The 23,723-nt window shown below is 34.8% G+C and overlaps 3 protein-coding genes across 6 annotated transcripts; 2 read left to right on the plus strand and 1 right to left on the minus strand.

The window, feature by feature from the left end:
• The first annotated feature begins 7,025 nt into the window (after positions 1 to 7,025).
• On the plus strand, positions 7,026 to 7,698 carry LOC120073907. Its single transcript, XM_039026822.1, has one exon. The coding sequence runs from the start codon at positions 7,378 to 7,380 to the stop codon at positions 7,549 to 7,551; it is 174 nt and encodes a 57-aa protein (XP_038882750.1). The 5' UTR covers positions 7,026 to 7,377; the 3' UTR covers positions 7,552 to 7,698.
• Positions 7,699 to 7,888: 190 nt separating this feature from the next.
• LOC120073906 lies at positions 7,889 to 14,301 on the plus strand. 4 transcript variants are annotated; one of them, XM_039026817.1, is made up of 2 exons: positions 7,889 to 9,890; positions 14,023 to 14,301. In XM_039026817.1, exon 1 carries the CDS (start codon positions 9,697 to 9,699, stop codon positions 9,868 to 9,870), a length of 174 nt encoding a protein of 57 aa, XP_038882745.1. In that variant the 5' UTR covers positions 7,889 to 9,696; the 3' UTR covers positions 9,871 to 9,890; positions 14,023 to 14,301. The 4 variants fall into 4 exon arrangements, with proteins under 4 accessions (XP_038882745.1, XP_038882747.1, XP_038882749.1 ...); XM_039026819.1 differs by having other exon boundaries at positions 14,038 to 14,301; XM_039026821.1 differs by lacking the exon at positions 14,023 to 14,301 and adding an exon at positions 12,985 to 13,994.
• A 1,098-nt stretch (positions 14,302 to 15,399) lies between these two features.
• On the minus strand, positions 15,400 to 16,458 carry LOC120073475. The gene has a single exon (XM_039026321.1). The coding sequence runs from the start codon at positions 16,456 to 16,458 to the stop codon at positions 15,400 to 15,402; it is 1,059 nt and encodes a 352-aa protein (XP_038882249.1).
• Between the last annotated feature and the right edge of the window lie 7,265 nt (positions 16,459 to 23,723).

Here is a 23,723-nt window from a genome sequence, read left to right on the forward strand (position 1 = left end):
AAAATAGAATAATCATGATTTTGAACTGCTTTAGGTATATAAGAAAATGTTCTATCATTATCTCAAGATCTTAAATCGTTCAACCCGGGCACCCTTTTTAACATGAAATGAGTTATATAAAAAAAATTATAATAAACCACGAAATGTGATAAAAACAAAACATGAGAAAATATAAAGGGTCAAATTCGGAAGCGAAATCTAGTTCCTTTGGCACTGTCAGAATTCCTCTTGTTAGTTGATAACGGGCAGAAATGCACGTTATCATAGTGTTAAGTTCTTAAACAATGCTAGCTTGCGTTGATAAAACATGTTAAATTGCATCCAAAAAGCATTAAATTCATAATATTGCAGTTGCATGCGCTCATCGCATTAGAAGAGTTGATTTTTTGTATTTTTGTGCAGAATATGCGATGACGCAAGGCGGAAATTGCGATCATAGAAAATTATTGGTCGAGCACAACATTACCGCAAGGCTTTGCGGTGATCATGTTCGTAAATATTCGCCCGAGAAGGATTGTCGCAACTTAGTCAGCGCAACATGGTGGGCGCATCTGGGTGAAAGGCTAATTAATCGCGATGGAAAAGAAAGTTGATGACAGTCGAATCCAAATTAAGTTGACAGCTGATAACGATCACAAGTACATTTAGCTTTTCGGTGACAAATATTCGACGCATCAGTCAGGAATTAAAGTTGTCCCATCTGTACAATCATGAGAGAGAAGCCACCTTTCACCCTGGATGTTCTATAAATACCAAGGGCATTCTTCAAAAAAGGGGTCGATCGGTTAATCGATTGATCAGTTGTTTAGTTCACCAGTTTACGAATTTTAGAGTTCAGCTCGTCTTTGTGCATAGTTTTCTTTTCATTTTAAGGCGGAGCAAGAGAAGAGTGGTGATGCCGGAGATCGCTCAGGCCAACTCGAGAGAGAACCTTTGAGCACGAGTAGAAAAACAGTGTAAAAGCCTGGGCAGCAAGAGAATGCTACTAGGCCCTTTATTCTATACTTTCATTGTTATTTTGTACTTCATCTTTATATTTATACAATGGCAATTCTATTCCTACATCTGTTCACTCTCTTAGCACGCATGAGTAGCTAAACTAGTCGAATGGGTTGAGAAGAACTAAGCTAACATGACCTAGGAAGTTCATTGCTTGCGATTGTCTTATTTTATATTGTGCCAAATACCCTTTAGAGCTACTTAAGAGAGAGTCTAAAGAAAGAACCTAATGACTCGAGAGAGCTAGGTTAGAATCTGGACTCGAGAGAGCAAGATTAAAACTGCATAAACAAGAGATAGGGACTTAGAGATAAGCTCTGTTTGTCAACCTGTATCGCATGCATTCTAAAGATGGGAATGATATTATGTGATCACCTTATTTGTGTGTGTGTCATTTTGTCATCGCATAAATAAGAATAGAGGCTTATGCGTAGGTCCTATAGACTTAGTGCATATGTCGCATGCATTCTAGTCTTAGAAGTCGTGGCATTCGCACCGAGAGGTGGTTTACTGTTGTATGCATGTTGCATGATCGCATAGCATGAATGCATCCTAGAAAGTGTTAGCCGAAACTTTTCTCAACCTGTTCACCGCATGCTCATCGCATTTCCCGTTTAATCAACTCTTTTCAAACCCTGCCGTATTTATTTATTTTTCATTAACACAAACAACAATCCAAATAATTTAATTATTTATCCGGTTACCACAAAGTTTTCATAAAAATTACCAACGCAACCTGTTTTCACAAGTCCCTGAGTTCGACCCTAAACTTACCAGGAAACTTAGTAGAATTTACACTTGGATTCCGCCTGAGGAAACTTGAGTGCACAACGCAATTTCACCATCGCATATCATCCATAATTCACTTCATAAAAATCAAGCACCATCAGTCGCCCGAGTGTCCTTGTCCTTACCTGAAAAAAAAAATAAAGATAAAGATTGAGTATAAAATACTCAGTAAGTGATCCCATTACTGGGATCAAATTATGCATCCACAAGCAAAGAAAGGTAGCTCGTGGATCATACAGCTACATCGATTTTTTATGATGAAAGGAAAACCAAAAGATGTACTATCTTGCCTTGAAACGCATGTCTAGCGGCCCATAGGCACACTGTCAAACATGAAAATAACATGAACATGAGCCCATCGACTCATGCATGTCTAGCGGCCCGTAGGCACACCATCAAACATGGAAATAACATGAACGTAAACTTGTCGGCTCACGCATGTCTAGCGGCCCGTAGGCTCGCCGTCAAATATGAAAATAACATGAACGTAAACATGTCGGTTCACGCATGTCTAGCGGCCCGTAAGCACGCCGTCAAACATGAAACATGAAAAAAAAAAGCAAACATGAACGTAAACCTGTTGGCTCACGCATGTCTAGCGGCCAGTAGGCACACCGTCAAACATGGAAATAACATGAACGTAAACCTGTCGGCTCACGCATGTCTAACGACCTATAGGCACATCGTCAAACATGAAACTAGACCCATAGGTCATCTAAAATAAAACATGCATCAAGGTGAGATAGTCAACCGCTCTACTGGTCTATTCATGCATCACATACATAATATCAGTATTGATTAGAAATTCAAACATGCTCATAATACTTGTAACTGCCATGAAACAAGCAAAACATAATGACAAAAAAAAAAAAAAAACCATGCTCAAGAGTCCACTAAGTAACTTTATGGGTCTAGTCTAAGTCGCTTGGCACGAAGGCACCGGTAATAGTATCACTTACCTCAACTTGGTCTCAAAAGTCTACACAAATAACTCCTTAATAGCCCTTGGATAAAACTCAAATCAATCCTAAGACATTAACCACAAGTTTAGTTTAGCAACTATGACCTAGGAAGTGAGTCAAAAATTAAATAAATCCTCGGGGTCCAAGTCCAAAGGATAACCAACCAACTTACATAAAACTTACCTAACTCCAAAAATTCTCCATCGAAAAGAATGGTCTCTTCTTTGATAGAAATGCCCTAAACTCTTCCAAAATCCTAATCCTGAAAGTCGACACAGTGGGTAATAACCAAAATTGTTTCCAACACAAAGTGACACTCCAAAATCTCAAAAACCAACCCTTGCCCAAAATAAACCAACTCTTACCCAACTCAAATAGGTAGTGGCGGTCAAATGTGTCGATTTGTGGCTGGGCGCGGCGGCAGAAGCGGAGTTGTACGGGTGGGCGCGGCGGCTCGCGGTCAACCCAACGGTCCAGACATCGGCAGACGAACAGTGGCTCTGTTGCTGCGACGGACGCGCTGACGCCAGCGAAGCAATAGTCAGCGGCAGCGGCGACTAGGGTTTGGAAAGGAACGGAAGAAGAAGAAGAAAAAAAAAGAAGAAGGGAAGGGCGCGTGGGCCTTGAGGAGAGAGAGAAACTTATTTTTTTTTCTTTTTCCTTTTATTTATTTTTAGCCTTTCCACAAGTATATATAAAAGACTAAACTTTTTCCTTTTTCCTTTAAAAAAAACAAATTCCCTAATCATTTTCCAAAATATATATACTTATATATTTTTTTCTTTTAAAAACTCCAATAAACACATTTACTTATCTCCATAGATAATCAAATCTCCAAATGCAAGCCAAAATAAAACTCAATTAATTCTAAATAATTAAATTATATTTTAGCTTAGCCAAAAACATAAATCTCATATAATTTATCCAAGTAGCCAACATAAAAAAAACTTAAGTACAAAATAAATCAGGATGTTACAAGCGCGATTTGTTCAAGGGATCCAGTTCATCAAGGATCATAAGAATAAAAGGTTGGCCTTGTCTCAAGCATCGTATATTGATAAGATGCTTGTCAAATATTCGATGCACAATTCGAATAAGGGTCTAAGGAGCAGTGTCCTAAGACTCCTTAAGAGGTTGAGGCAATGAGACGAATTCCCTATGCATCGACTGTTGGTAGCCTTATGTATGCAATGTTATGTACAAGAACTAGCATTTGCTATGTAATAGGGATTGTCAGTCGATATCAATCCAATCCAGGATTAGATCACTAAACAACGGTCAAAACAATCCTCAAATACCTTCAGAGAACAAGGGGCTATATGCTTGTATATGGAGATAAGGATTTGATCCTTACAGGATACACAGACTCTGACTTTTAGACTGATCGGGATTCTCGAAAATCTACATTAGGACTAGTGTTTACTCTAAATGGAGGAGCTATAGTTTGGCGAAGTGACTAGTGTTTACTCTAAATCTACATTAGAACTAGTGTTTCCTCTAAATGGAGGAGCTATAGTTCGAAAATCTACATTAGAACTAGTCTCATTAATGTCGTTAATAATAAAGACTTACATTTCACCAAGATGACCATAGGTGACATCATCTGAATCCTAAGTGAGTTAAGAACTTTTACCTATGAAGGCGATCCTTTGATTTGCATGGGTGAGAGTGGCCAGATCACCGGCTCAATATGCCTACAATTTTGAGGATTTGTCTGATTGGAGAGCTAGGAACACATCTACACAGGATGAAATTCACTCCTTCTCTAATGTCGGGGTAAATAGATAAATTGCTCCCTTAAGGGCTATTTCTGAGGCTTGAACAATGTGGCCACTCCTTCTCTTGGCTTGAGAGGGATTTGGTCATAATTGGACTATGACTTATTGTTCCTTAGAGGGATTAGTGGTACTTAAGGAGTTAGATGTAACTATAGGGGCAAAATAGTAATTTTGGCCAAACTGTACTTACGAGAAATTTGTGAAGGGTCAGCACATTGTTGACTGGTTAATATCCAATGGACACAGAAATATATCTATAGTGCGAAGAATGCAACTATCAGTCTTTAATGGAATATCCGACAGTTAATGGATGTTGAATAATTTAATTAAAAGAATAATTTAATTAAAGGAGTTTAATTAATTATTCAAGTACCATTGGAGCTTTAAGCTACAAGTCTATGAGGTCCCCTCTATAGCTCAACAGGGATTTAATGAGAGTCAGTTTTGGATAATTTGAATTGTTCAAATTAATTGTGGGAAATAATTATATATGATATAATTAATTTTACTTAATTATATATATGATATAATTACTATAATATATTTAATACATTATAATATAAAGTTTATTTGAGAAGAAATAAATATTTGAATATGATTCAAATATTAATTATATGAATTGGATTCATATAATTGAATTTATTATAAATAGGATTTATATTAACTATCGTTGATGAGAGAATTATAACTATAGGTTATATTGTATATGATACAATATTAAACCATAGGTTATATGCTATATATGATATAACATATGGTTATATATATATATATATATATATTAATAATATATAGTTTTATATTAAATTATAATTAATTTATTTTTTCATTTTAATTTTAATTTTAAATAAAAGGAGGAAAATAGCTTCCTTCCCCTAAATTTTCTCAACTCTCACATAGTGAGTGGGAATGTGGTTTTCTTCTGAGAGTTCATCCTTCTTCACAAAGCTCTCTGTATGTGATGGGATATAGAAAAATCTTTGCAAAAATTTTCTCCCAAATCTCTCATATTCCTTTCCCTCTCCAAAAATCACAAAGCCCACTAAACTCCTGTGATTCTCATACCAGAGAATACAAAAATCACTAAGTATTGTAATTAAAGTATGACCATTATGCCAGCTGAGCTACGCTCTTGTTGGCATGATTCAATATTTGTATATAGAAACTAAAAGTAAATAATTACTTAACTAAATATAAGAGATCAATTAAATTTAACATTAATTATTGTTATGTTAATTCATTATTTAATTTATGAAATAAAAAATAAATAAATACTTTTTAATTAACATAATTAAATGAATAAATTAATGAATTAAAATATTGATAATTAATAATAATAATAATATTAAATAGTTAAGATGACATAAAATATTAATGGTAAAAATATTAGTTGAAATTTATGAAATCTAAATAATATATTGATATTTAATAAATAATTAAAATTAATAATAATAAATTCTTGATATCTAAGAAGCACAGACACATGTACGGATACACGATACGGATACGATACGATACAACAATATGTTAATTTCTAAAAAACTAAGATAAGGATACATTGAAGATACGTTATATGTGTGTGTCTAATTAATTGCTATAATACTTATTTTAAGTTAGATTAAAATATATTCAAGAAGAGAGTGAAAACTTGAAAAAAAAAGTCCAGTAACATCGAATGATTATTGTTGATCGACTAGAATAGACGGTAGGAAAGAAGTAGAAGATGAAGATTGAAAAATGAAGTTGAGGATGAAGGGAGTGTGAATCATAATTTAAATAGTGAGAGAGAAGGGAAGAACGAAGATTTAATTACGTTTCGAGTTTTTTTTAATGTTTTATCATTTTTAATTTATTTTGATTTGGATTGCTTAATTTAAGTGGATTTTTATGTTTGGAAGTGATTTTAAAATGGTTGAAATCACTTTTGTCATTTTCAAAATCACCGTGAAACATGTTTAATTCTTCAAAACTAATTTTGATGATATGAAAATTGCATTTAAAAGTGTAAAATTGAAAACTAAATTAATTTTGAGTAATTAAAAGTGTATTTTCGAGTGAGTTTAAAAATGAAAAAAAAGTTATTTTTGATGATTTAAAAATCATTCCTAAACATGCATTAAAATAAAATGGGTTGTGGGTTGGGCTTAAATTTGAAAAAAAAAAAATAGACCAACGTCATCTGGAAGCAGACACGAATATCTGAAAATTAAAAAAAAAATCAAATACTTAAATCACGTATCAGACACGTATCTATCACGTATCTGGACGTATCCGTATCTAATATCGATTCTCGACACAATTAAAAGTATCTGTACTTCCTAATTTGATATTAATTAATTTATTAATTAAGCTATATTTTTACCGTCCATCTTCCAAGACATATAAATCACGCACTTTTAAAAATTTGTGGATAGATTTTAAAATTCCTTATAATATATCAAACAAATAAAAATATTAAATGTTGTCTGAAATACCACGAAAAACCCTGAGCAGAAACCCTTTCCAATTGCAATATTGCGGGTTATAGAAACGGCCCGGCAACTTCGGTCCGTGCAGAGCAAGAAAGCCTTGAAGTCGCACCAATACAAATAGAGGTCGGAGGAAGATCGAGAGTCAGAGACCCAGAGAGATCGAGAAGGAACAGAGTGAAGGAAAGAGAACGGCTACCGGAGACTGACGACCGGCGAGTTCAAGCGATAAATCCTAATAGGAGAGATCGAGCGCGCCGACAAGGGAAGATCGTACAAGTCTCTGTGGCTGAATTGATTATTCCGTGCCCTAAAACCCCATTTCCGATCGGCTTTCCGCTTGCTGATAATTTCAGGCTCCGGCGAAAGAGGAGGACGCCGATGGGCTTTATCAGAAGTAGCTTCTCCTTTATAACGGGAACTGTTTTTGGGATTTACCTGGCTCAAAATTACAACGTTCCAAACATCAGGAAGCTCGCTAATACTGGGCTTGTGATGGCCAAGCACATCGAAGAGAATTACAGGAAGCCAAAGAAGAGGGAGGATGATGATTGATTGGAAGATTTACAATCCAGGTTCCCCTTTTGACATACTATTGAAGAACTGCTTGTTACTTCTGTTCTGGATTTGTAGGCATTGAGTACTATATGTTAAAATTTTGTGGTCTTATATTCAGGGAACTAAAAATTTTCAGCAATTTAATGAGTTTGGATCACGTAATTGGAGTATAGAATTTCTTCCTGCATGAATGCATCACTGTGGCTTCTGGATGCTATTGTGGTAATAATTGGGGATAGTTATTGCCACATTTTCTAGAACCCTGGGTTTGCATTTGACTGAGCATTGAATCGTCACTTTCACCCATTGGTCTAATTAGTGAAATTTGAAGATGCTAGCGTAAATCCTCAGCACAGAAATCAAGTGTGGATAATATTTTGATGACTGCACATTGTGTATTCCGACTTACCGAGTGTTCCCATCTTAGTTGGATTTTATTTTATAGGATGTTTTGTATAGGAAATAGTGTGCGGAAATCGGGTAGGAAGACAAATAACGACGCTCCTTAATTGGCAACTACAAAAGAAAGTGAAATAGTTACAGAAAACTAGTGCTGAAGGAAACTCTAATTTGAGGCTACACAAATAAACTCACACAAAAATCTGAACACTCTGTTTATTCTAAAAACAAATATTCAATTTTCTTGAATTTAGCGATTCCCATAAAAAGTACTTCGAGCATTCTACCGATCATTGAACTGAAACTTTAACCCCTAAACAAGCCACCAACGATCCCAATCTCGATGAGGAAATGCCCATATTCTCTATGAATAGGTACAAACCATTTCAAGCTGAAGAAATTAAGAGGAACATAAAGTGAACTTAGAGTCTGGTTTATTGATTATGTCAAGACTAGCAGTGATGCCAGGCGTAATCAAAATTTTACTGCTTTATAATTGCTATATGGAAAACTAAGCCATTAGTAGCTTCTTAATGGACATTGATAAGAACTTATAGTAATTCATGACTGGGTGTGTTTGGTTAAATCTAATTTAGTTATTTTGTGAAAAATTTGAAGTGTTTTGACAACCTTTAAAATAATTTTTGAAACACTTTCAAAATGTATCGTTTATGACTTTTTTGAAAAATATTTTTTTCTCTATTCAAGCAATGAAATAATTAGTTTGTGGAAGAACTGATTTGTATCGAGGGATTAGAAGATTGGTACCAAGTATATAGGGATGACGACCTTGTAAGCAATTGTCTAATTCGTCGGAGTATATGTAATAGTGTGATTTAGTTTGGAGGCTAACAATCAATTATGCAATTGTAATCTATCATCGTGAGACTTTTGTAGGATATGTACGTTAAAGGTCCATTTGGATGGAGAGAGTTGAGATCCTTCAAACGATGGAGGGAGAGTTCTTAACATGAATCAAGTCGATAATCCAAAATCGTTCTATCACCACTGTGGGATTGCAACTATGAAAATGTGTATAGAGAATATTATTTAGGGTAATTACAATGAGTGACATTCTTTGACTTCTATTAATGATATATTCTATTAGGAATATGGTTTACCATAATAGATATCTAAATTTTACTATATTTGTATCTTTTTACATTTGTTAGATTTACAAATATTTTGAAGGTCCTAAGAATTAACTTCGTATTAAATAAGTTCACTCGAGGCATATATAAATTGGTTCAAACGCTCACAAATATAAAAACAAAATACAAATACTTTCAACATGTAAATAAGTAAAAAGAAAAAAAGAAAAAGGGAAAAGAAATCAAAGTTGGAGCAGCGGAGAGCCGAGATGCTTCTCGTCCATTCACGTTTTTCTCCTCCTCAGTTCTTTAAGAACTCCCTTCGACGAGGAAATTGCCGGCCATAGAACCCACGCGCAACAGCCGCCGCTCAGCACCAGTCGCCGCCGTCGTGCCTCCGCCTCGCCTTCGTCTAGGTGCAGACGGTGGGTTCCGTTTTTCTCTCTCTAACTTGTTTCTGCCGTTCCCCCCCGTGGGCCAGTCCAGTCTCCGTCGGTCCCGTCGTTCTCTCAGTCTGCAGACGTCGCTAATAGGAGAGATTGAGTGTACAAGTTTCTGTGGCTGAGTTGATTAATTGGTGCCCTAAAATCCCATTGTCGATCGTCTTTCCCTTGCGGTTAATTTCAGGCTCCGGCCAAAGAGAAGGACGCCGATGGGGTTTATCAGAAGTAGCTTCTCTTTTATAGCGGGAACGGTGATCGGGATTTACGTGGCTCAAAATTACAACGTTCCCAACATCAGGAAGCTCGCCAATACCGGGCTTGTGATGGCCAAGCACATCGAAGAGAATTACAGGAAGCCAAAGAAGAGGGAGGATGATGATTGATTTGAAAACTTACGATCCAGGTTCCCCTTTTGACACTCTATTGAAGATTGTTACTTCTGGATTTGTAGGCATCGAGTAGTATATGTTGAAATTTTGTGGTTGTCTATTCAGGGAACTGAAATTTTTTAGCATTTTAATGAGATTCAATCACGTAATTGGAGTACGGAATGTCTTCCTACATGAATGCATTATTGTTGCTTTTGAGTGCTATTGTCGTAATTGAATTGGGGATAAGTAATTGAATTGTGTTGTGCGTTTGATTCTTGGTAAATATTTCCTACCGTTCGATATGTTCTTCCTTGGGGGAAATGGGACTGGGAACTGTATCTGTGCAATTTTTTCGTAGTTCCCATTTTATATCCACTGACATGACATGACTGAGCATTGAATCCTCTTCTTTGCTTATTAGTCCAATTAATGAAATCCTCAGCAAGGAATCTAGTGTGTACTCCATCCACCTGAGAAAAGTTTTGGATAACATTTTGATGCCTGCAACTTATTGAGCTTTTCAATAAGAGTATTTCACCATCTTAGTTGGATTTTATTTATAGGATGTTTAATGTTTTGTATAGGAAAAAGTGTACATAAATCGGGTTGGAACTAGGAAGACAAATAATGACAGCAAAAAGAAAAAAAAGAATCCTCAATTGACAACTACAAAGAAAGGTAGAATAGTTTTATAGAAAACTTGTGCTGAAGGAAACTCTAACTGGAGGCTACAAAATAAGCCCAGCCTTATCCTAAAAACAGATACTCATTTTTTTCCCCAATCCATCGATTCCAATAAAGAGCATTTCAAGTATTCCACCAGTGGACTGAAACTTCAACCCCTAAGCAAGCCACCACCTGTCCCAAACTCGATGAGAAACTGCCCATATTATCTATTGATAGGCAGAAGCCCTTTCAAGCTGAAAAAAAATTAAGAGGAACATGAAGTGAACTTTGAGATTTAACTGCTTTCTAATTGCTAAATGGAAAACTAAGGCATTAATAGATTTTTAATAGATCACATTAACCATTGATAAGAACTGTTACCCATTCATGACATCTAAGATGGCAGTATCACCTTGTGAGGTATCCTTAAATTAGTTTTTGGAAGAACTGATTTGTATTGAGCAATGAAACAGCAAAACTTCGCGCTCATTATTTAATTGGCTGGAATATACAGGGCATTCACATTTCCATTTTGTGATAATGGAGTTAGAATTAAATTGGAGGACCAAAGCTGGTCAAGAAGAGTTGAACTTTGTTAGAGAGGATTCACTTCTGGAAGAAGTCAAAAAGTCAGAAGATGACACATCACAAGGACCGCAAATCAGCCGCCAAATCAAAATGGAAAAATCTACTCCAAATATTTGATTTGTTAAAGTTGTTATTTTCTCTCTACTTTGATTGGGTGTAATTTCCAATTCTTTGTTATTCCCTTTTTACCCACATCGGGGTAAACCGTGTTCATAAATAGGGCAGAAGATTGCCCTCTATATAATGAAATCAAACATTTCCTCTTCTCTGTGTGTGTTACTCTAAATCTTAAGTTGGTATCAAAGCATCCATGGCAAATGCCATTCCCACTGCAATCTCATTTGGACCTGAGCCTATCCGATTCAATCACCCACCGTTAAATCAACTCCTCAATCAAATCACCAGCACCAAACTAGAACAAGGGAACTATCTTCTATGGAAGATGCTTGCCCTTCCCATCTTTGCACAGCTACAAGCTCGAAGGCCATCTGTCAGGTGTGAGCTCTTGCCCACCATGTTTCTTGCCACCTCTGAAACCTCTTCAACTTCGTCTGGTGTCAGTCCACAAATTGTATCGGAAGACTCTGTAAGCACCACGATTGAAAGAAATATCAACCCACAATACGAAACTTGGATCCAGGTAGATCAACTCCTACTCGGGTGGTTATACAACTCTATGTCTCTAGAGGTAACCGTCCAACGGATGGGGTTTGATAATGCCAAGGACTTGTGGCAAGTTGTTCAAGAATTGTTTGGCATACAGTCAAGGACTGAGGAGGATTATCTCCGTCAAGTGTTTCAACAAACATGGAAAGGCAACATTTGGATGGGTGAGTATCTCAGTTTAATGAAAACGCATTCAGACAATCTAGCTTAAGCAGGCAGTCCTGTTACGACTCGAGCTCTAATCTCCCAAGTTCTTATGGGCCTAGATGAAGAGTACAATCCTGTCGTGGTAGGTATTCAAGGCAAGCCGGGCATATCATGGCTAGATATGCAATCAGAACTCCTCTCATATGAGAAGAGGCTCGAGCATCAAAACTCAGTGAAGGCCAGACTAGTAGCCAAAGGATTTTATCAACATTCGGGAATTGACTTCTTTGAAATGTTTAGCCCAGTTGTCAAAGCCTCAACTATTCGGGTAATACTCAGCATTACTGTCAGCCTCTTCGCCAATTGGATTTCAGCAATGCGTTCTTGGATGGCACTCTTACTGAAGATGTGTACATGTCACAACCATCGGGCTATGTTGATTCGAGGTATCCAAACTATGTCTGCAAACTTACTAAGGCATATATGGACTCAAATAAGCCCCTCGGGCCTGGAACACAGCCTTAAAAACAGTTCTTCTAAGTTGGGGATTCTTTAACTCAACATCAGACAACTTTTTTTCATTCTCCACAAAGGACCCCCCACTGTATATGTAGATGATGTGATATTAACAGGGAATGGCTTGAAGCTCATTGACTTTCTGATCAAACAGTTGGACAGCAGCTTTGCTTTGAAAGACTTGGGCTGCTTACATTACCTTTAACCCCTAAGCGAGCCACCACCTGTCCCAAACTTGATGAGGAACTGCCCATATTATTATGGATAAGCACAAGCCCTATCAAGCTGAAAACATTAAGAGGAACATAAAGTAAACTTTGAGATTTAACTGCTTTCTAATTGCTAAATGGAAAACTAAGGCATGAATAGATTCTTAATAGATCACATTAACCATTGATATGAACTGTTACCCATTCATGACATCTAAGATAGCAGTATCACCTTGTGAGGTGTCCGTAAATTAGTTTTTGGAAGAACTGATTTGTATTGAGCAATGAAACAGCAACACTTCTCGCTCATTATTTATTTGGCTGGAATATACAGGGCATTCACATTTCCATTTTGTGATAATGGAGTTACAATTAAATTGGAGGACCAGAGGTGGTCAAGAAGAGTTGAACTTTAATAGGGATTGTAATACTATGATTTGGTTTGGAGGTAATAGCCTTTTATGGTGCATCAAGGAAAGTGATTGTGACACAAGTGCACGCCTTTAACTTTGTACCATGAAACTTGAAAGAGAGAGGTGGGTGGACCCTTGTAATGTAGATTGTATTTGGATTAAATTATCTCATGTTGGCATCCAGCTAATATTTGGAAGATCATTTGCATAAAATGTTCTTTAACTAGAAGCTAAAAGTTTTCTCAAGTTCCTGACAAATTTTAAATAATTTTTGCTCGGATCAATTATGCAATTGGAATATTATCTTTGTGAGGCTTGTAGGATATGTACGTTAAAGGCCCATTTGGAAAGTGAGATTTGAGATCTTTCAAACAAAGCTAGGTTTAGCAGATAAAAAAGCCTGTGAATGGAGAATCATGTAAATTTGTCTTCACGAGTTTACCAGGTGTATTGTCCTGTACTTAGTTTAATACAGCAGCTACTTACTTCCACGATGCAAGAAGCAAACAACAGTCTATAAAATCCGAAAGAGTACTAATCGTGTAACTAAAAGGTAAACCAGGATCTGTCAGATAGGGAACCTAGGAGAGGAGAGGAGAGAGCTATCTTGTCCCATACTTGGTGTTAACATTTTTGCTTCATGGATTTTGCTTTGTGTCATTACGATTTGAATAGTCCTTCCATAGACTCTTTCTTTGCGACTTGAGCCTCTATTAGGTAGATTCTGGCTAAGTGTTGTATTGCTGCCATCACAACAGCACCTAGATATGTGTGTTTGGGATACATTGCCTGACCAACAGGCACTTCATGAACTGATATTTGTTTGAAACCCAAGAACTCAGTTATTAAAAATCAAGTTATATGGTCTTGCTCTGCTATATACTTGTTTTCATCATGATTCTTATGTTCATTAAATGGTGAACAGTCAAATATACTTTATCCTGCTTGAACTAATGCAGTTGTGATCTCTATAGCCAAGTGGAGGTTCTTTTTACACTAGGAAGTTGGAAACTTGAACCGCTGTTGGATCTTCTACCCTTTTCTATACTTTGGTGGTTTTCTATTATGCTGTTGGTTTCATCATCCAAAAATAAATATTCTGCCAATGGTAAGCAGGATAAAGAAAGTTCTTCCCTTATTGAAATATTCGATGTGGTCATAGTGGATGAGGTCTAACTTTTTGTTGGATTTCAACTTGCCCATTTTAATCATGTATTTTCATCTGGAACTTGGTTGAATAGACTATTCAAATCTTCTCCTTTAGCTAAGCAGTTTATTCTACTTCTAGATCTGATTTAGTTTATAAGATTCTTATGTTTAGCTTGTTTTAGTAATGTTAAATGTGCAATTTTGATGATCAAACCTTGTGTTTCGTTAGTATTTGGTAAGTTTTTTATATATTGTTTCGGTCTTCAGTTAGAAAATGACTGCTAAAAGGATATGAGACGTTCTCAAATCTAAAAGTACCTACTAAAGCTTGCCGAAAAAAGGACACATTTGTAATCACAAATTTTAAAACAGTACGAGAATGATCCAATGGCATTGTTCTGTTCCATTCTCCATTGGCTCTCTCACCCATAAAGCATATTCATTTTGCACTTTAATCATGACTATCACTATTGTCCATCCCCAATGTCTCTCTTTCTTTCTCATGACTGTCACCATTAGTAATGCTCAACCCTCATCCTCTGGGCCACAATCATTTTCTTCTACTTTTAATATATGATGTAGGGTAATATATACTAGGCTATAAGGTATAATTAAATGGTCTCATTTCACAATTATTCCTTCTTTTTTTATTATTATTATTTTTACTGTTGTCTTTTTCTCTTTGCCTATCTATGATAGATTTGTGAACTAGTCTTAAATTGTTTTTAAGGAGTGTTTGAGATAAGGGATATAGTTTTGTCCTCCCAGGCATTGTGAATTTGTTGGCTCATAGTATAAGTAGTTACTAAGACATAAAATTGATGTTTTTTTAGTCGTGGATTTATAATTTCTTTTTTTAATCAAGTTCTCCAGAGAGATACAATATGATAATTATTGTAATCTACCAACTACTAGCAAACATTACACATATTATAACAAATGATTAAATTGAATACTAAGTTAAGCATTTCATGTTTTTTAACCCAAAATATTAATCATATTTTCCAGAGTTAAAACCTAAATTATTGAAAAGAGAAACTAACAAATATTATATATAACGAACCAAACTCCAAGTTTGAATTTCCCATTTGTTATTAACCAACCCATAATCATAATCATAATTTTTTCTTAAGAAAATAGAGAGATAAAAGTATTAGAAGCATGCGTGTAGGTATCCAAGGCTAAGTCTAAGCCTCACAGGGAAAGGTTGCATGCGAGAGTTCCTTTAGCCATTCAAATGTCCGTTGACGAGACAATGCTAACTTTTCCTCTTCCTCTTTTTCCTTCTCCACCTTCTTTATCCTTAATTCCCTCATCGCCTGCGCCGGAATATTCTTACCGTTAACCTTCCTCCTCCTTACCACCACTGCCTTCGGCGCCGGCGCCACCGTCGAATCCACCGAACACTTACACCCAACTCCGCTCAGAATTCCTCCGCCTTTCCTCTCTATCGATACACTTGCACGAGGTTTCCTCGTCATCTCCTTCACGCTGCTCTCGTTGCTTGCGGCGATGGCGGCAGCCGGAATAAAGGCCTTCCCGCTGTTGCTTCGGCTGACTGAGGAGTTCCTCCTCGTGCTGCTCCGGTGTTTGAGATCCTGCAATTCCATTCCCGGCGTTTTCACTACTCCTAGCCGGAAAAAATCCCACGGGGAGGAGGATTTCTGGCGGCCTCCGCCGGTGTTCGCCTGTCGGAATGTGGTCGGGGAGGCTTTAATTTGGGGTTTAGGACTCGGGTGGGAGTGGAATAAATTCGGGACTGTGAGCCGCGAAATTCTTGCGGCCGAGGTAGTTGTTAAGGAATTGTTAGTTGCGCTCGAGGAAGAGCACTGGCTTCTACTACTACTGCTTCGGCTGCTATTGATGCTTCTAAAGTTCGCAAACGAACCGGAGCCGGAGCCGTGCCGGTGGTAGAATCTGGCGGAGGTATTGTCGGAGCTAACAGAGAGGCGAACAGGTAAAAGTTGGCCCTGGTAGAAAACCTCATCGGCCAGACACATTTCCGGCAGCGGCTGAGCGGCGGAATTACTGAAATCCCGTAAAAAGCCGAAATCAAATTCATCGTCAGCGGCGGCAACGGGAGTCTCGCCGGCTCTGGGTTTAATTTCTGAGAGAAAATGGGGATTGTCGTCTTTGACTAGATTTATGGGAAGATCGCATAAGGATAAAGATTCATCTTCTTCATCGGGCTCCGCCATGTAAAATCCATCTTCACGCCATCTTTCATTGGCATAGCTTCTCCCCATTTTCGAGTTTAAGTTGCAGAGAGTGAGTGAGAGAAACAGAGAGAGTTTTATTCAAATGGTTGCGTCTTTTCTCTAGAACCTGTGGAGAAGAGGAAAACAAACATTGAAATAGATTTTTGTTAAATAACAGAAGAAACCAAAAACAGAGTGAGAGAGATGGAATGTGAAGGCAAAGGGAGACAGAGTATATAAAGGAGCAGCATTTTGAAGCACTATAAAGCAAAAGGAATTGATTGGTTTCTATATGTATGTGTTTTAATGATTAAAAAGTGGGGTTTAGGATGTATAGTTTGTAATATGTGTTTGAAGTGCAAACTATTTTAGTCTATTTATGCTAATCATCCATAACAAAGTGGGAGAGAGATGATAAAAATAATAAACACTATATTAGAATATTTAATTGTAGGTTATAATAGATGAAAATTAGAAGTTTAAATATAGAGTGGGTTATAGTCCACTTCACCCATTCAAATTGGGGACCAAATGGCCCCTAAGATGTTGAATATAATTTAATAGTTTGAACATCAAAGACCATTAAAAAAAAAAAAAGTAAAAACTTAAAAAGGGCTCAAAAGAAGTGCAAGATGGACCCAATATGGGGCCTTTTGAATGTTAGAAAAAGAGGGGGAAATTCAATCCAAAGAAGTAGAGAGCAATTGGGCATTTACCAAATTGAGGGGATGTTAACTAATTGTTTTTCTATGGCAATTCTAAGAATATTTGAGTAAGATTTGTATGGCATGTAGAAGTGGGGTTAAGGGGAAATGAAGAATCTTCTGCCAAAAGTGCTTTTAGAAGCTAAAAGAGAGAAATTGGAGACAGTAAAAACCAGCTTTGAGAATTTAGTGGAGCATTCTCAAAAGGAAAGAAAGAAAATCAGACAAAAGAGAGAGCACTTTGGACTTTAGATTTTGGATTTAATCTCAATCTCTCATCAAGGAAAGGAGATGTTTATGTTAGTTTTATATGGCTAATAGCTTTCTTTGGCTGTCTTTCTCTTCCATTTGGTGAGTATTAGGATCAAATTGGTTTCAAAAGGTTTTCTTATTTTGCCTTTTTGCCTCTTTTTAGCCTAATCTATAATAAAGTTGGTGACAGAAAGAAGAATGCGTCCTAAAAGTAAAAATGAAACCAAGTGGAGGTAGAAAGGACATTTTTCTAAAGTAAAGAACTGGAAACAATCTAATTTTCTCTAAGCTCATTTTGATCATTTATTCAACTTCTTTATTTTTAAAACTTATGCTTCTTTCAAAATTATTATTAATTTTTGTACTTTTTAAGGTTCATTTAATCATTATTTAAGCCGTGTTAGTTTCTTTATAAAATATGAAAAAAAATATATATTTTTTAGTATAGTTTTTATTTAGTCCATAGGTTTCAAAAAATGTTACACATTTAGTCCTTAGTTTTGAGTTTGGTTTTAATTTAGTGTTCAAGTTTCAAAATGTTATAATTTTACCCTTGATATTTGAGTTTTGCTTTCATTTAATCTATATGTTTCAAGATTTATATTTTTAACTTTGATTTTTCACTAAATACTCACTTTCCGTTTTTTAGAGTTAATTTAAGTTAAAAAATTTTCTTAATTAAGTTTCACTATTTTTTCTCACTTTTATAATTAAATCTAAAATTTCACTTCATGATTATTTTTAATTAATAAACAGAAATTAACATCAATGATTAAAAAGTGAGTATTTAATGAAAATTGAGGTTAAAAATGTAAAATCTTGAAACCTAAGGATCAAATTGAAACAAAACTAAAATGTTAAGTATAAAGTTGTAACATTTTGAAATATAGAACTAAATTGAAATAAAATCTAAAACTTAAGAATTAAATGTGTAACATTTTAAAACCTAGTAGATCAAACAGAAACTAGAGCCATCCGAATGTCTTAAAAAAATTTATATTTGTTTAGTTTTGTTTTAGATTAAGAAAAAAAAGAAAGAAAAAAAGGAGCAGCTCAATTTTCAAAAACCCTATCAAATAGTTTCAAATGGGAGAATTGAACCTGTGTTCAAGCTTAGCGCAGATTTCAAAAAAAAAAATAATAATAATAAATAATAATAATAAAGTAACGATTAGAAAAGAAAACTGAAGTATAATTATCATAACAAAAGAGGTAAGTTCCGTTCAATTAAATGGCCATTTATTTTTTGAAAGCCTATGAACACTAACTTCTGTATGGTTTGTTATCCAATTTTTTCTTTTTACTAATGTTTTTAAAATCAAGGTTAACAAAACAATTTTTTTTACTAATGTTTCTAAATGCAGGTAAGTGTTTTTTAAAATGAGAAAAAAAAAACTTAAATGGTTATAAATCAGAGTCTAGTTTTTAAAATGCAAAACAAGTCTTTCATCGGTATTGATATATAATTTAGGCCAAGTTATATAAAACACCATTGAACTGTTAAATTTCCAAAGCGATATTTTTTTAAATGAAAATTATTAAAAATACTCAAACTTCCGACAGAAAACAAAAACTATTGGTATTTTGTATAAAATATACTCCTAAACCCAAAATACCCTTAAACTGAGGAAAAGATTTGAAGACATTTTTTTTTCTTAATAATTTAACCTACAATTTCGAATATTTAAAAATTCAAAATACTCTTCACATTAAAAAAAGAAAAAAAAATGTCAATGAATTTTTTTTATAATTTAACCTATAATTTCTAATACTTTACTTTTGAAAATTGAGTACATAGTTTTTTTTATAATTTACCCTATAATTTGTGCTCAACCTTAAAAAATCACATTTCAAGTAGCTAAGGGCCTCTTGACAACTTAGATTTTAGCTTTTTTTTTTTTTCTTTTTTTTTTTTTTTAGATTTATTAAGTTCACTGAATTGGTAGACGATCTAAATTTTGTTTTTGAAAACTGTTTTGATTTTTTTTTTTTTAAAAAAAACTGTTTTTGAATTAATACAAACTTTGAAAAACATTTTTTTATATATATTTTTAATTAATTTAGATTTTGAGTTTGAAATTTTTTAAGATGTAGAATAATATTAAAAAAATAAAAATATTAATAAATATAGTATTTTATGTTATAAACTCAAATTCTTTTGTTAAATTAAATTATATATTATATTATGTAGTATAAATTATATGATATTAGAAAATAATAGTTATACAAAACTTTTTTGAAGGTTTCGAAAACCTAGCGGAAGCATGGTATGCATCTTGTCTCTTAATTTAATTTTATAGAACAACAATAAATTAGAGAAGACGGAAACTTATATGCGATAAACATTCAATCCAACAACATGCTATTACACAGTACAAAGAGAGAAATAAAGGGAGAGTCTTTTACTTATCCTTGAAAACTCAAAATTTTCACGATTCCTTCCCTATGCACTGCACGAATACAATGAATGGTACTCTTCCTTGAAGACCACGTACTATGCAACATGATACCACCAACGGGTTACCTTTGTATTCTCGAAGGGTGAGAATCGATGAGAAAGGTGGGCTTCACTTTAATTTGGAAGAGAGGGTTTTTGGTTTCTTGAGATGAGAGTTTTCAGTGAGTTCTTTTTGTGTAAAAAGATGTAAGGAGAGTCACTTCTGTGAAGAAGAAAAGGAATATTAGAACCATATTCAAATAATTATTTTCTCTCAAATAAAACTTTATATTATAATATATCAAATACATTATATTAATTATATCACATATAATTAATTTATATTAGTTATATCATATATAATTAATTTTCTCAATTAATTTTAACTATTCAAATTAATCTAAAATTAATTCGATTCTCATGAGTACCAGTTGAGCTACCGAGGGGACCTTATGGACCTATAGATTGAAGCTCCAATGATAGGTTAATTAATTAAACGTTTTAATTAAATTAACCAACTTCCATTAACTGTCGGTCACTTCACTAAAGATCGACAACTGCACTCTTCGCACTACAGATATACTTATGTGTCAATTGGAGATAACCAATCAACGGTGCATTGACCCTTCACAAATTGCTCATGAATATAGTTGGACTAAAACTACCATTTTGCCCCTGTAGTTACATCTAACTTCTCAAGTATCATTGATCCCTCTAATGAATAATAAGTCATATTCCAACTATGACCAAACCCCTCTCGAACCAGTAGAGGTGTGGCGCCACATTGTTCAAGCTTTAGAATCGGCCTTTAAGGGAGAAATTTTTCTACTTAGTCTAACTATAGAGAATGAGAGAATTCCTTCTTGTGTAGCTACATTCCCAGCTCCCCAATCAGATAAATCCCAAAAATGGTACGCATATTGAGTTGACGAATTGACCACTTTCACCCATGCAAATCAAAGGACCGCCTTCATAGATCGGAGTTCACAACTCAGTCAGGATTTAGATCAAGTCACCTATGGTCATCTTGGTGAAATGTAAGTCTCTTCTATTAACGGTGTTATATAGTGAAACTATTCATTTTATGGTCCGGACTTATACAAACTCTTTGTATAGTACACCCCGCTCATATGTCTTCACATGAATGATCAGTATCAAATCTTTTGTAGCACTTTACAATAATTGTAACAATCACAAAGTGGGTTGTATTCGTAAATCTCTTGTATTCTCTCTTGGATACGACCTGCTTTGTAGATGTTACAATTGTTGTAAAGTGCTACAAATGATCTAATCCTGTTCATTCATGTGGAGATATATGAGCGGGAGTACCCTATACAAAGAGTTTGTATAAGACCGGACCACGAAATAACTAGTCTCATTATATAACACGGTTATGTTAGAGACTTACATTTCACCAAGATGACCATAGGTGACATGACCTGAATCCTGAGTGAGTTGTGAACTCCTGTCCATGAAGGCAGTCCTTTGATTTGTATGGGTGAGAGTGGTCAGTTCACCAACTCAATATGCCTACCATTTTGAGGATTCGTCTAATTGGGAAGCTGGAAACATAGCTACACAAGACGGAATTCACTCTTTCCCTAATATTAGGGTAAGTAGATAAATTACTCCCTTAAGGGCTGATTTCGGGGCTTGAACAATATGACCTTACCCTCTCTTGGCCCGAGAGGATTTGGTCATAGTTGGACTATGACTTATTGTTCATTAGAGAGGTTAGTGGTACTTAAATAGTTAGATGTAACTATAAAAGCAAAACGATAATTTTGATCCAGTTGTACTTACGAGCAATTTGTGAAGGGCCATTTCACTGTTGACTAGTTATATCCAATGGACATAAATATATCTGTAGTGTGAAGAGTGCAACTGTTAGTCTTTAGTGAAGTGACTGATAGTTAATGGATGTTGGGTAATTTAATTAAAGAGTTTAATTAGTTATTTAAGTACCATTGAAGCTTCAATCTACAGGTTCTAAAGTCGCATCTGTAACTCAACAAGGATTATTGAGAATTAATTTTTGATTAATTTGAATTGTTCAAATTAATTAAAGGAATTAATTATATATGATATAATTAATTTAAATAATAATATGTGATATAATTAATATAATGTATTCGATACATTATAACATAAAGGTTACTTTGAGAGAAATTAAATACTTGAATATGATTCAAATACTAATTATATGAATGAATTTCATATAATTAAATCTAATATAAATATGATTTATGTTAGATACCATAAATGGTAGACATGAATTAAATACTTGAATATGATTCAAATATTAATTATATGGATGAGATTCATATAATTGAATTTAGTATAAATGTGATTTATATTAAATATCATGCATCATTGAGAGAAAATAAAACTATAGATTATATTATATTTGATATGGTATTTTTTATAGGTTATGTGTTATATATATATATATATATAATTATTAATTAAAGTAAAATATTTTAATTTTAATTTAATTAAAGGAAGGGAGTTAACTCCCTCCCCTTAATTCTCTCTCAACCAGAACGTGAAGGGTTTAGTTTTTCCGAACACCTGATCATCTTCGTCCTCTGGTTTTTACAGAAAACTCTCCTTGGTTTTTCTTATTGGAATTCACAAAGAAGAAATCTTCTTCTTCTTCCTCCTCTCAAATTTTTCCTCTTCCAAACGAAGTAAAGGCCACTACTCCTGTTGAATTCTCAATCCCAAGAGAATACAGGAGGTTCCATTTATGGTGGTGGCAATTTTGGATTGTTGGTTTTTGGTAAGAAGTGTTCATGACCAGTTTGAGGCAATTCGTGAAGATTTTTTTTTATCTTCAAGGGTATGTTTGCTTCTTCCTAGTTATTCTTAAAATCATGCTGTAATTTTATTATAATGCATAATTCGAATGTTTTATAAATTTATGATTCTGTGAAAATTATAAAATTGGGACGATCCCCTTCTGCTGCGAATCTTTACCAGTTCCTTTACCAACGACATTCAAAATCAACATCTTCTTCTCAACGCATTTGATAGAGTTTCCAAAACACCAATAATCCAACCAACTACTTAAACAAACTCAACCAATCTTACCAAAAGCTAACCAACTCAAATTAATGTCAAATGTAACAAAATAAACTAATCAAAACCTATTACAAAATCTTACTCCAAACTAAATGAAAATCTACTTAATCCTAACACAAAGTTTCAAGTTCAAGGAAATTCAACACAAGGTAAACTCCTAAAAAGAAGAATCACAACATAACTCTAAAAGCAGATCATTCTCAAGACCCTTCCTCAACATCACCAAGGTCACAATGTCCATCAGTACCTACAAAGTCTGGTGGGGTGTCAATACACACTTGTTCTGGTAAGTAACCCACACATGAAGGTCCACCAAACAGAATACAAACATTGCAGGGATACACAACGACCGTAAATGGAAACTAAATTCATGCTACTCTCATAATTTAAGTAGTCCGATGTAAAACATACATTACACATAATTATTCAAGAAGAATAACTTGCACATCATACTAAGCATAACAAGGAGGCATTCCTAGTTAACACCAAATAAGTACATTTAAACGTACTAACACATGATTGATGCACCATGCCATGTAATAACACACAACACATGATTTACGTGTCATGCCCTACAACTCATGCATGATTTACGCGATATGTTCTACCACCCACACATGATTTACGCGTCATGCTCTGAAATCCTCACATGATTTACGTGACATGCTTCGCATCCCTCACATGATTTACCCATCATGCTCCGTATCCCTCACATGATTTATCCATCATGCTCTGCATCTCTCACATGATTTATGTGTCATGCTCTGCAACCCACACATGTTATGTCCAACATGCAACATGCTAATCATGATAAACTATTGCTCATGCACTTCTCA

The sequence above is a fragment of the Benincasa hispida genome, chromosome 3, assembly GCF_009727055.1.
Source record: "Benincasa hispida cultivar B227 chromosome 3, ASM972705v1, whole genome shotgun sequence".
In the NCBI taxonomy this organism is placed as follows: domain Eukaryota; kingdom Viridiplantae; phylum Streptophyta; class Magnoliopsida; order Cucurbitales; family Cucurbitaceae; genus Benincasa; species Benincasa hispida.